The sequence below is a fragment of the Grus americana genome, chromosome 16, assembly GCF_028858705.1.
Source record: "Grus americana isolate bGruAme1 chromosome 16, bGruAme1.mat, whole genome shotgun sequence".
NCBI classification, from domain to species: domain Eukaryota; kingdom Metazoa; phylum Chordata; class Aves; order Gruiformes; family Gruidae; genus Grus; species Grus americana.
The window spans coordinates 4,579,654-4,591,922 of record NC_072867.1 but is presented as its reverse complement, the minus strand read 5'-3'; the positions used below and the strand labels follow the sequence as shown (position 1 = coordinate 4,591,922).

Here is a 12,269-nt window from a genome sequence, read left to right as displayed (position 1 = left end):
AGAGGAATTCAATCAGCACTAAGAGGAGATCCAGCAAACTTTTTTAAATGGCTTCCGCCCAATGAGCAGAGAAAGCTGGTACCTCGGGGTGTCACAGACTTCAGGCTTTCAGCTCGTCCCCTGGGCAACTGACAGACACACACACCATCTCCATAAACCTCCTGCTTTACATAAGGCAAAAGTCTAATTCAGCTCTACCTCTAGCGTGGATCCTTTTTTCTTCTTCTCCGCTGGCGTGTCTTGCTGTGTTTGCTGGGCTTTTGGCTTCCCCCTTTGACCTGTGTGGGTGCCAATGGTTTCTGCAATGCCCGAATCCTCCTCGCTCTCACTTTCCTCTTCCACCTCCTCACTATCTGTTTCCTCCTCTGTACTGGATGAGGAGGAAGAATCCTTCACCACTTTAGATTTCAGGTAATCCATATCCGAGAGATCTTTGCTGGTAGCTGCCTTCTTCTCTCCTTTCTTTGCTGTCAGAGAGGAGAGACCAGAGAGGTTTCGCACACGCTGCTGCTCTCTGCCCAACCAGGTAAAAGCTGAGAACAGACACAATCACAAGAACCACCTTCCTCTCCTCTACCCTTCCCTTTTCACAGGGAGGAAAGGCTCGAGAATAGCAGAGCAATTTTATCTCAGTCATCCAGACATGTCAGTCGGGAATTGCTATTTTTCAAAGCAACAGCTCAGGTATAAAACAAATTAAAAAGGAGATAGAGAAACTCCACGGCAGAGTATTTTGTCTCAATTTTAACTAAATACTTCAGACAGACGCCAGAGAAGGTTTTCAATTGTTCGGTTTAGTTTTGCAGGGTCAAGGACACAGGAAGCTGTTTCTCCGACACAATCCTCCCTACCAATGATCAACTGATCATTTTAGTTACCCAAAGAGAGCTGAGAAGCAGCAGGGAAATGCCGTTCACTCTGAAAGAACAGCATAAGGAAATACCATACAAGGAGGGAGAAAGGCTCGAAACCCACATTTGTTGCTGATGCAGAGACACTGGAGACTGAGATGACAGACACCAAACTGCAGCCCAGATTTCTCAGTCTTCTAAGTTATCCCACTACTCCACTAGACAGAGTTTTCCCTTCCGGATCCAAGATACTGAACTCTGTCCGTTCCCATCAACTCTGACAGGGCCCAAAGACACACCAACATTTCCAGAAATACGCCTCAAAGGCAGACCAGACCAGTCCACAGACATCAGCTACGGGTTACTAAATAAACAGAAACCACATCCAGCTCTGGAAATCCTGGAGATGACAGCAGCCGTTGGCTAGGAGAGCACTGAAAGGAGCGACGCAGATGTTTGCCCTGTTACTCTTTCCTAGGCATTGACTTAAGGGCCCATGGAAAGCACAAATGCCATCCCCTTAATACCAGAAGCTGCATTTCCCCCATTTCCCCAAATTTGAGAACACAACCATACATCCAGCACACGCAGAATGAGTCTCATGCTTGAGAAACCACCTTCCCAACTACGCGGTCTCCATTTGGAGGCAGGACTCGGAGTTCGGTCTGATGAGCACACCTGCTCCCACGTCCACTGAGACAAAGACAAGCAAAGGGTGACAGTTCCTCTCGGTACCTTTAGTCTCCTTCTCATCTTCAGAGGGTTCATTCCCATCCTCCTCCTCCTCCTCGCTCAGCTCCTCAGACTCATCTGAATCAAAGTTGAGATAATCGGCTGCTGGCTTTGATTTTCCCTTCTTGGGCTCCTCTGCCAAAGTGTCATTAGCCCAAGTGGCCACTTGAGACCGTTTCTGGTGAACCACCAAGAACTCCTGGAATGTTTCATCTTCTTCCAGCTGTTGAAAAAGAAACCAAGCAGACAAGCTGTGAAGACAGACACAGGAAAGCTAGTAGTGAGCTTGATTTCAAAAATATCATCTCATTTCCAGCAATGCAAAAAAAATCCCTAAGAGGGGAGTCCCCTTTACACTCACAAGGTGAGCACCTAAAGTGACTAAAGTCTTCTCAAGATCTCTCAGCCCTACTCTTTCTTTTTGTAATTCATGTTAGAAAGTACTTTAAAGAAGAAAACAAAGCATTAAAAAAGAAAAAAAATGTACAAGTTAAACGTGACAAAACTCACATATGGTTAAAAGCCTTAATTGTTGAAATAAGGGTTGTCCTGGATGCTGTGCTCACACAGGAGTGGCTGACAATTAAAAAACTGGTCCCTGATGTGGGGATTGTTAAAATCATGGTTTATTACAGTAGAATTGGACTGTCAGGCAGTTGGTTAAATCATACACCTTGCCTGAATTAACAGCACAGGAAGCGGTACAGAAAAGAGTTATTCAGCTCTTGCTCTTCACACAAGCTAGCAAGAACGTAGGGATTGCGACTTAACCTCAACTCACCTCCTTTAAGTTTTCTGTTGGATCTTTCTTCTTTTTATCCTAGGGAAGAAAAACCAACACCATTTTTCAAAAGGCTTATTAGGAGCACAGCCAAGATCATTTCTCACGTAACCCAATACTACAGAGAATGTAGATTCTAAGGCAGAAAATACCAGAACTAGGACTCCAACATCTGCTGTCCCAACTACTCTGTCCCCTTCCCTCTGCCAAGCCACTGACGTAGGTCAGAGCCTCAAGGAAAGAAGCAAAACTCACTTTCTTTGTGCCTGCAGGAGCTGTACTTGTCACAGGTTTCTCGGTCTGTTTTTCTGAGGCAGGGGCCTTCTGAGCGTGCTTACTCCATGCTTTGGGTTTTGAAGGGTCACCAAAAGATTTGCATAACTCGACCTGAAAAGAATCATTCAGATCTTTAATTAAACACATGTTCAACACTCTGGTTCTGTACCTGCTGGATAAGCCTCACTCAGGAACCCTTCTTATAATCCTGACAGGATGGAGGATGCGCGTGCAGGAGAAGAACAGGCAACTCCATATGGATGTTCATTTTAAAAGCGCAGGGCTACACGTTCACTCAACGTGGGGAACAGTCTGGTGTGCTCATTTAAGCAGAGTCAAATAAGTTGTCCTGTTTATCATGAATCATCCAGCAACATGAATGACTTTAAATGGAAAATGACCCTCAAGTTCAAAAGTTCAGATTATGACAGCTCAAAACCCGACACTGTTGTTCCAAGCAGCACTGAAATCACTGCTGGTGCTTGAGCACAGCCCAACTGAGCCAAGTGTCTGCTCGAGACTCCAGCAATGAGCCCTGGCATCAGGCTTTGCTGGTTTGCCGCAGAGGACTTAACCTCTAGGCTTTCTCAGCCCCTGGCTGTTCACCCCTAAGACTACCAAAATGACAAACTTTCTTAAGAATCCAGAGAAAGTATTTTTAAAGATCAGCTCACTGTGATTCTGGAGGTGTCTATGAAACTTCTGTTGAAATGGTTCAGTGCCGTTTGAGCTTCCTCTTCAGACCTGTAGCCAATGAAGCCAAATTTCCGGAACTTGCCCTCCTTGGTGAATTTCAAGCAACAATCGGTCAGCGTGCCAAAGGCAGCGAATAGCTTCCGAAAGCGATCTTCCTTCATCTGGGAAACAAGGAAGGACAACAGGGAGGCAAATCAGCAACGCAATGAGAGACGCTTTGCGTCCAAAGCAAAACATTTGCTGTCAGAGGGCTTCTGAAGCGCCACAGGAACCACGCTGTACTGTGGCAACCCTGATAAAAACCCCACACAGCAGCTACCACACCGCTTCAACTCCTCCATGAATCCACTACACGTACAGACTTGCCTGCAATGCCCCCGCAGCTAAAGGGTGCAGCCAGCTCTTGGGGAGCCCGGGGCCCCGCAGCACTGCCCTGCCACAGGCACGGTGGGACCGGCGGGGGACGTGGATGGCAGCAGAGCAGCACAGCGCTCACCTGTGCCCAGCTCCCGCAGACCGAGGGGAGGACAGCGGCCACGACGAGCTCCGCTCCCCCACCCGGGGATGCTGCCAGCTCCCCTCCCCTGGGGCACCTCCCCAGCCCGTGTCCCACACTCTGCCTCCTCCCCCCAGGGCACCTCCCTGCCCCAGCTCCCCCACGGGTGCCCCCCCCGCCCTCCCACACGGACCCCCTGATCCCTCACAGCCCTTCCCGCAGGATATCTCCAACCCCCCGGAACCGAGGACCCTCTCTCCCAGAGAATCTCCCCGCTCACCCCCGTCCCCCCCACACCGAGGGCCCGCTCCCCTCCCAGGGCCCCTCCCTGCCCGGGACCCCGCGCCCCCCCGGGGTGTCCCCTCAGACCCAGCTCTAGGCCCGGAAGGACCCCTCCACCCCGCAGAAGCCGCAACCGTGCGGCGGACTCACCCCATTGGGGAGGTTTTTCACGATAAGCCGCGACATGGCGGCGACAGAAACCGGGCAGCGACAGAAACCAGCCGCCACAGCGCCAGGCCCCGCCGCACTCAGCCCCGCACACGCCGGCCCGCGGGCGCCGCCATCTTCCCGCCGAGTCACGTGGGCGAGGGGCCGCAACGCGCAGGCGCCAGAGGCGGGGCCGGGATCCTGGCAACGGCCCCCTAGCAACGGCCTTAGCAACAGGCCCCTAGCAACGGGGCGGAGGACCCCGGGGGGATAACGGGGAGCATCAATGGAGCATCAAGGGGGCAGGGACCGGCAGTGTATAGGGGGGAACGGGGAGGGGGGGAACAAGGGACCCGGCCGCATGCGGGCAGAGCCGGCAGCGCCTCCCCGGGGGTCACCCCGTGTCCCCCGCCAGCCCCTTGCCGGCCGCTGTCAGAATCCCCTCGGTGATGCCGTCCCCTCCCCATCAGAGGGGACCCCCCTGCCCACCTCCGGGTTTCTCGGGGGCGTGCGGCTGCAGCCCCCCCACCCCGACCCCTCCCGGCCCGGCCGCGCTGCTCCGTGGGGCCGGAGGAGGGAGCTCCGCGCCCGCCGCTGCCCACTCCGCGCTGAGCGGCCCCGAGCCGGGCACGGCAGCGCCCACAGGAGCAAAACTCCCGCGAGGGCTGTCGAGGAGTTGGGTTTAACGCGGGGGAAACCGCAGCGTGCCCCGCCGCCCTGCTCTCCCACCTAAAACCCGCGCAGGGAGCAAGGAGGGAAGGGTAAGGGCAGTAAGCAAAAACGACTTCTCTCCAAGGAACAGCTAAACAAACCACACGGCCTGCGGATGCTGTGGTTGCAGAAGCTCCCATGGCTTTTTGGCCTCCCATGAGGCCAAAAAATCATGGCAGAAAAATCCCTTGATGGTTATTAAACACTGAGGGTCTTCTCCTGCCCTGAACATCCACTGCTGGAGGGAAAGTGTGTTTTGGGGAAGCAGGACTATTCTCCTTCAAACATCCCCTCTTGCTCACAGCCCTTCAGTCCAGCTCTGCCTTACATGAGGGGCAGTGGTCTGGGCCTCAAGTCTGGCTTTACACCTTTATTCCCAGAGGAAGATGCTCAGGACAGCTCTCAGCTTCAGCACAGCCCTCGCTAGTTTTTCCACCCTGGTTTGGCTCCACACCTGATTTACCCCAGGGATGGAGGCTGCCTCTGCCCAGCCCAAGCCACCCCGGCACAGAGGTCTTCCACCCCACAAACAGCGTGGGCAGGGGCACCATCTCCTCATGCCCCTCCGAGGTGGATCCAGCTGGCCGAGCCCATCCCGAAGGCTCAAAGCAGCAGGGAGCACACAGCAGCAAGCTGTCTGGGGGAGCCAGTCCTCAAGCCGCACTGCTGCTACATCCCAGTGTCCTGGTGGGACTGGAATGCAGGCTTATTAGCTAGAGAGCCCAGCTTGAGCCCACGCTCACACACACACACCCCCCCCCGAGATGAGCAGCAAGGGAAACATTTGCATTTTCCAGGGAAGGAGAGCTGGGGCACCGGCCAGGCTGAGCGCACAGGAGAGGGCGGGATGCTGCCAGGACTGCCGTCTGGTGCCCTGCTCAAAGGGAAAGTGTGCAGCACAAACCCCTCTCACCCCACAGCCCCGACCGGGGGTACCCAGGAGGAGATGCTCCTCCTTGCGTTCCCCTGGCCCTTCAAAGGGGTCTCCGTGAGGTGTCACGGTACCAGGGACCCAGCTCCCTCCCCCCCTTGCCCTCTGCTCCTGCCTCGTCCTTGGGCGGGCTGTCAGGCCCGTCACTTGGGATGAAGGCTGGCACTGACAGGGCCACACTCGCACCATCACTAACACTTCCAGACCTTGCCCTTGTCACTCCCGTCCTCTCCAAGACACTTGCCCCCCTCCTCTCCCTCCCCATCTCCTCCTCACCTCCTGCTCGCAGCTGGTAGCAGTGTCCTTGCCTGTTCCTGCCTCCTGACTGGGCGCTGCTGGGACAGCAGGGACAGAGATGTACCCTGGCCATAGTTCTGCTCTCAGTGGATCCTCACCTCCAGCCACAGCTTCACCTGGGGCTGCAGTTCCCCTCCTACTAGCCTCTCCTGCCACTGGGGTTGATTTTCCCCAGGTGAGAGCTTGGCCCCAGCTGCATCCTCTGAGGGTGCCTGGGACCAGAGAGAGCCAGGTCTGCACTGAGGCTTGGGAGAGAGGTGCTTAACTGAGCCAGGTACCCAAGCTGACCCTCGATCCCAGCAAAGAAGCCTCAGTGTCCACGTGGGGACACAGGTTTTACAAAGTCCGTGGAGATGCTCAGCTTTGCTAATCACCCTTCTGTGAAAACAACATATTTTAGTGCTCCCCAGATGCAAAGATTCAATACAGAAGCACAAACTTCACAAATACTAACCTCAGATTTTATTTCCTTTGTGATTTCTGCTCCCCAGAGCAGATGAAGTTTTCAAGTTTACAAATGTGAGAGTTAGAACAACATCCTTTTTCTGGAAAATTGGAGATTTTAGGGGCATCAGAGAGATAAGAGACTTGCTCCTTCAGCGGGTGGTTCTGCTCGGTCCTTCCCCGAGGCAGGCTCGTTTCTGACCAGAGATCCCAGCCCTCAGCAGACAAGAGGGAAACTGAGGCCCTGTCTTGAGGAAGCTCAAAGGAGGTTTTGGAAAGCAGCTCCCAGTGCTTGAATGCCTGTCCTGAAGCTCATCCTTAACCCTTCTGCTGCCGGCACACAGCGCAGGTTGGGGACAGACCGGGTATTGCACAGCCAGCTTGGATGGCTCGCTGGGTGCAGGTCGAACAGCCCGTGTTCCAGAGACTGGGGAAGAGGCTGAATAAATTGTTGCAGGGGTTTTTTCCCCATGGAAAATATTGTCTTTGACGATGTCAGTGTGAGATACTCCTGTCCCCGTGCCACAGCACTGCCGGACCTGGTCCCAACGAGGGGTCCCCAGTAGTGGATGGGATGGACGCAGCCACGCTGGGAGCTGGGTGGGGAAATGAAAGAAAAGAAGTGAAAGAAAAGGTGAAAGAAAAGTGAAAAGCGAAAGAAAAAGCAAAAAGTGAAAGAAAAAGCAAAAGAAAAGAAAAGTGAAAGAAAAAGCAAAAGAAAAGTGAAAAGTGAAAGAAAAGTGAAAAAAGCAAAAGAAAGAAAAAAGCAAAAGAAAAGCAAAAGCAAAAGAAAAAGAGAAAGAAAAAATGAAAGAAAAAGCAACCCTGCTGAAGTTTTCTTTCTCAGGCTGGCTTACAGCAACAGGCGGCAGAGGGTGAGCGGGAGGTGACGTGCCTGGCGAAGGTGACACATCGACCCACAGCCCGGTGCCACCCCGACAGAGCACCAGGTTTGCCCTCCCACCCCCCAGCCAGCTCTGCCCTGGGGTGTCCGATGGGCCGGGCAATGAGCACCCCTTAACCCCCCCCCCCAATCCCCCCCCGCCGCGCCGGGCAGCGAGGGGGACCCAAGGCTGTGCCAGCCCCACCGCCGCCGAGAGGAGGGGGAAGACGTGGTCCCTCCGCAAGCTCCCTCCAGTCGACCTGTCACAACGCGTTAGGTGCCCGGCTCGTCGGCCGTCCGGACAGGGCGTTGCACAGCGCCAAAGAGCAGGGGTCACCTTGCTGTAAAATGGTATTATGGGCTGCCGGCAGCCACGCAGCTGAACTTTGGAAAGCGGGGTGAGGGCGAGGGACCGCAGTGTCGGGGGTATCTCTCAGTGGGGAGAGGCAGGTGTGGGCGGAGGGGCAAAGGGTCCCCGACATCGTGCTCCGGGAGGTGAATGCGCCGGGGGTAAAGCGCTGTTGAGGAGAAGAGAAAGAAAAGCTGCCGCAGATCCCGTCTGTCCCCAGGCGTGATAAGGGAGAGGTCAGATGCAAAGTCTACTGCGGGCTTCGGAGAGATGCTTCTCTGGATCTACAGCCCCCCGCGGTGCCGGAGCTTTGTCCCCAGTTCCCCCGGGGGTGGCACAGCACCGCCTGTCACTCCTGCCATCCCGGGCAGGCAGAGCTGTGGCCCCGAGCCGGGACGGCCGCAGCGGTGACAAGCCAGCCTGCCCTGCCTGCCCTGCCCGAGAAGGACGAGCGCAGCCCCGAGGAGCCCTTCATGCCTGTCTGATCGGGAGCGCCTCGGCCACCGCCGGCCGCTGCGAAGGTGAACAGGGAAGGTAAGATCCGTCTGAGCCGGGGTCACCCTTGCTGGGACAGCATCCCCCGGGCAGCCTTGCCAGGCAGCCGGCCTGGTGCTTGCAGGATGCTGCCAGGCAGCTTTGGGGGTGTGGGGGGTTCTGAGCGTACCCACGCCCCTCAATGGCAGTAAACACCAGAGGTGCTTGGTTTTCTCAACACTCAGACCTCGAGTCCCTCCCTTTGTCCCTCCCATGAGCAAAAATCAGCCTGGGGGGATTACCTCAGAGGGCTGTAACCTGGCTGAGGACCTTCTTCAGCTGATTAAATTAACCCACAGACACCAACGAGGACAGGGATGAATGTGACCCAGCAACACTCACCGCCTGGTTTTGGCGTGCTGGCCCCCTCCCCAAGGCGCTCTGCTCCCGTGGGTAATGTTATATTAACAGCGCCGTTGGAAACGCTGCCCGAACCGCCTCCGTTTTGCTGCTGGAGATGTTAGCTTTTGGGAGCAGAGATGGCCGGACCCTCCTCGTACGAACAAATTGTCCTGCCCAGTCCTGGAGCAAGGAAATGGAAGGCTGCCTTTAACGATACAGCCGGTGCTCGGAAATGCGGTGCCCGATACACACCTTGTGTGCTGCACAGCGAGAGGGGGCCAAGGGACGAGCAGGAGGACAAACTGCCCTTCTGAAGAACTTCATCCCTAGGCAGCTGGGGCTCTGCCCAGCCTGGTCTGCCGGACCCTCTGCTAGAGGGGGAGGATGCTTTCGTCCTTGCCTGAGGGACGCGATTGCCGCAGCGTCACTGTGGGCAGCAGAATTTGGCTTTCGACCAGATAAAGCCTCACCTGAACCTGCCGCCTCAGCTAAGGAAACGGTCTGCACGCGTGTCCCGTGGTTCTGCCCTCTGCCCTCCTGGTGTCTGAAGTTTTGGGGTGGAGATGGTGTCTTTTCAAAGCCTTATAGCTAAACTGTGATGCCAAGTAACAGGCAGATGGGTGTGAGGATGACAAAGGGCAGGAAAGATTTTTCCCCATCACGTCTCCAGGCACAAACGAGCTGCTGACACCAGCTAGGCTTGGAGAACGCTTCAGAAAGGACTCGGAAACCCTGATAGTCCAAGTCCTTTACATTACAGGAGGTGGGGAGCAGAGGTAAGTCGTGCGCACAAACAATAAATCATCTGCCAAAACACAATTAACGGGACCACACTTGTGCTGGAGAGGAGCCACCACCAGAGCAGGTCTCAGACCTCCTCGCTCTCCCTGTGAAGCAGCTGATGCTGGTGGCTGGCACAGCCAGAAGAGATGGTCCATGAGGTCAAATCGCTCTGCCCGTGGGCTGGTGAGGAACATCGCCACTGGCCCACAACATCTCTCCCTAGCAGAGCCATCCACGGCCCTCCAGAGGGGCCTGCATGGACCGTGGCATTGAGCGCACACAAACTGCTGAGATCAGAGCGGACCTAAAAGAAAGGTTCATCCGGCCTCCCTCCTGACCCCACCTAAAGCCATGGGAGATGTTGGCTGCGCTCTGCCACAGCTGCACCTGGCCCAGGCAGCTGCTGTCACCCACCAGTGACACCTTTTCCTCCAGACGACAGATAAGGTCCAACTCCTTCCCAGGGTGTCCGAGCCAGCCTTCAGCATCTCTGAGACCCACGGCAGAGTCCCCACCAGCCTTCCTGCTGGCTGCGGATGGGACCCTCTGCGAGGAGACCAGGGAGAGGGATTTTGCCAGCTGCTGCCCCTTGCCCGGTCTCTCCTCCATCCATCACCCCTTCCACCTCCTTCAGTTTCCTTTGTATTTCTGTATTTTGGGGGGGGGTGTGTGTGTAAATGGACTCAGGGGAGGGTCCAGGCAACAGCTGCCTTTGATCAGCGCAACATGTGGGAGATGGAGCACTTCAGGAATGCCGACTCCTGATCAAAGGTGGGAACACAGTGACAGCCGGGACTTGGCAAAAACCCATCCCCGCTAATCCCTGCCGGGGGGTCGGATCAGCGACCCACACAGGCAAGCCAGCCCTCGGCCCATCGAAGGGAGAGCTCTGTGCCCTGACGCAGGGTGAGGGGCAGGAGGGTCGCTCCCGTTTGCCTCACAGGGCTCTGTCCCAAGCAAGGCGTTATCCTCTCTGCGACAAGGCAAGCCACGGGATTCCACCTCTTCTTTTACCCTCTGTGCCTTCAGCCCTGCTCCCGCGTGCCGAGCGGCCCTGCCTGCCCCTGCCAGCATCTCCGCCAGCCCGGCACGCGCCAAACCCTGCACCTCCTGCACCCCCCCCTTGGAGGGGATGCCCCAGGGAAAGGGGGGTCAGCCATGCCCTCACGCTTTTATTGTCTCCGCAAGGATGAGGTGAGGGTTGAAAGGTCACTTGCTATAAAAACAGCTGGGAGAAAAAGGGAAAGACCAATTACCCCCCTCCTGACAGACACCCAGGGTCTGGGGACAGCAAGGACACGGTGCGCAGCCCCCCCCCCGCCAGGCACACGGGTGGCAGTGTGCAGGACAGCCGGATTTGTGGCCTTGGCCTCAGCACGGGGCCTGTCCGATGTCCCCTTCCCCCACGGACACTCTTATCTCCGGGTGGGCTTTCTCCCGATAACCCTGGTGGGAGCCGGGCAGCCCGTCTGCGCAGAGCAGGTGGACTCGGGCAAGACGTTGGGTGAGGGCGAGCTCACCCCCCCCGCCCAGCCGCAGCCAGCCCCGCGCCGATGCTCCGCTCTTCCGATGGGAACCGGGTCGATGTTTTCACCCCGGCAGAGGCTCTTCCCAAACTCAACAAGCCCTCTCACACTCTGCCAGCAGAAACGATCCCAACCCCACGTGCCCGACGCTTCCTGCACCCCCTTGTCCTCACCCACCCACACACCTCCCTCTACCCCATCACTATTTCGGTATTGCTTGGCTCGGCCGAGGCTCCTCTGTCCTGTTAAAAAGGGAAGCTTTTAAAAAGTGCCGATAAGGGTTACTCCCACGGGGTCACCCCGTCTCCCCAGGCAGGGTCACAGGTTGCTTCCTCGTCACGCCGTTGCCTGATAATGAGTCAATCAAGGCCGGGGTTACGGAGACAGGATTTATCAGCAAACCCTGGGAAAATAAAGACATGAAAACGTCCGCTGGTGCACCAGGCTGGGGGATGCAGCAGGGACGAGCCTTTTTTTTTTTTTGCGTGGATGGAGGCTCCAGGTTTAAGAGCTGGTGGGGCCAGCACAGAGGAAGGGGGAAGGATTTGGGAGGCAACAAGCAGCAGGAACAGACCAGCAGCTCAAGAGTTACGCTCCCTGCTTACTCCCAGAGTGGCGATGCTCTGCTCCGCGATGCTGCCGGTTGCCTCCGCAGCGAGCCGCAGGCACGTGGCAGGGCTGCTGTGCGAGCGGGGACATCCGAGAGGTCCCACTCCGGAGCAGGACAGGCAGCAGCCAGGGAAGGGGGGAGCCCAGCCCCAGTTCTGCGCTGGCGGGACAAGGCGGTGCCGTGCCCCACGCAATACCCCGTGCCAGACCCCGCTTTATTCTCCCTGCTGGTACCCGCACGACCTGGGGCTGGAGGTGCTGGGTGAAGCTGCAGGCCCTGGGAGAGGTTTGCAGGAAAAAGGAGATCCCGGTGAGGGGAGGTAAGGCAGGAGGGGCAGCCCGGTCGGCACTGCCACGTCCCCATGGTCACGTCATGCAAGTCCCAGCCCAAAGGATTTACCTGCCAAAACATCCCACAGACCACAAAGTGCTTTTTTTCCCCCACGTGGTAACAAACTGAAGACCTGCAGCCCCCATCTACAGCCATGCCTGCACGGAGTCCCGCGTCTCAGCACCCGGAAGCTGAGCGTGAAAACCAAGGAGCAGAAAGGGAAACTGAGGCACGGGGAAGGGAAAGCCTGGTGACACGGCCAGGGATG

The 12,269-nt window shown here is 56.5% G+C and overlaps 1 protein-coding gene across 1 annotated transcript in view; it reads right to left on the bottom strand.

Annotated features, from left to right (window-relative positions):
- RBM19 (RNA binding motif protein 19) overlaps positions 1–4,415 on the bottom strand; it is a 68,965-nt gene extending 64,550 nt beyond the window's left edge. Inside the window, exons 1-6 of the mRNA XM_054844652.1 lie at positions 4,265–4,415; positions 3,315–3,497; positions 2,620–2,751; positions 2,365–2,403; positions 1,587–1,806; positions 199–467 (exon numbers count right to left, since the gene is read on the bottom strand). Of these exons, the coding sequence (XP_054700627.1) occupies positions 199–467; positions 1,587–1,806; positions 2,365–2,403; positions 2,620–2,751; positions 3,315–3,497; positions 4,265–4,300 (879 nt within the window). The 5' untranslated portion in view covers positions 4,301–4,415. The remainder of the gene's footprint in view (positions 1–198; positions 468–1,586; positions 1,807–2,364; positions 2,404–2,619; positions 2,752–3,314; positions 3,498–4,264) is intronic.
- Between the last annotated feature and the right edge of the window lie 7,854 nt (positions 4,416–12,269).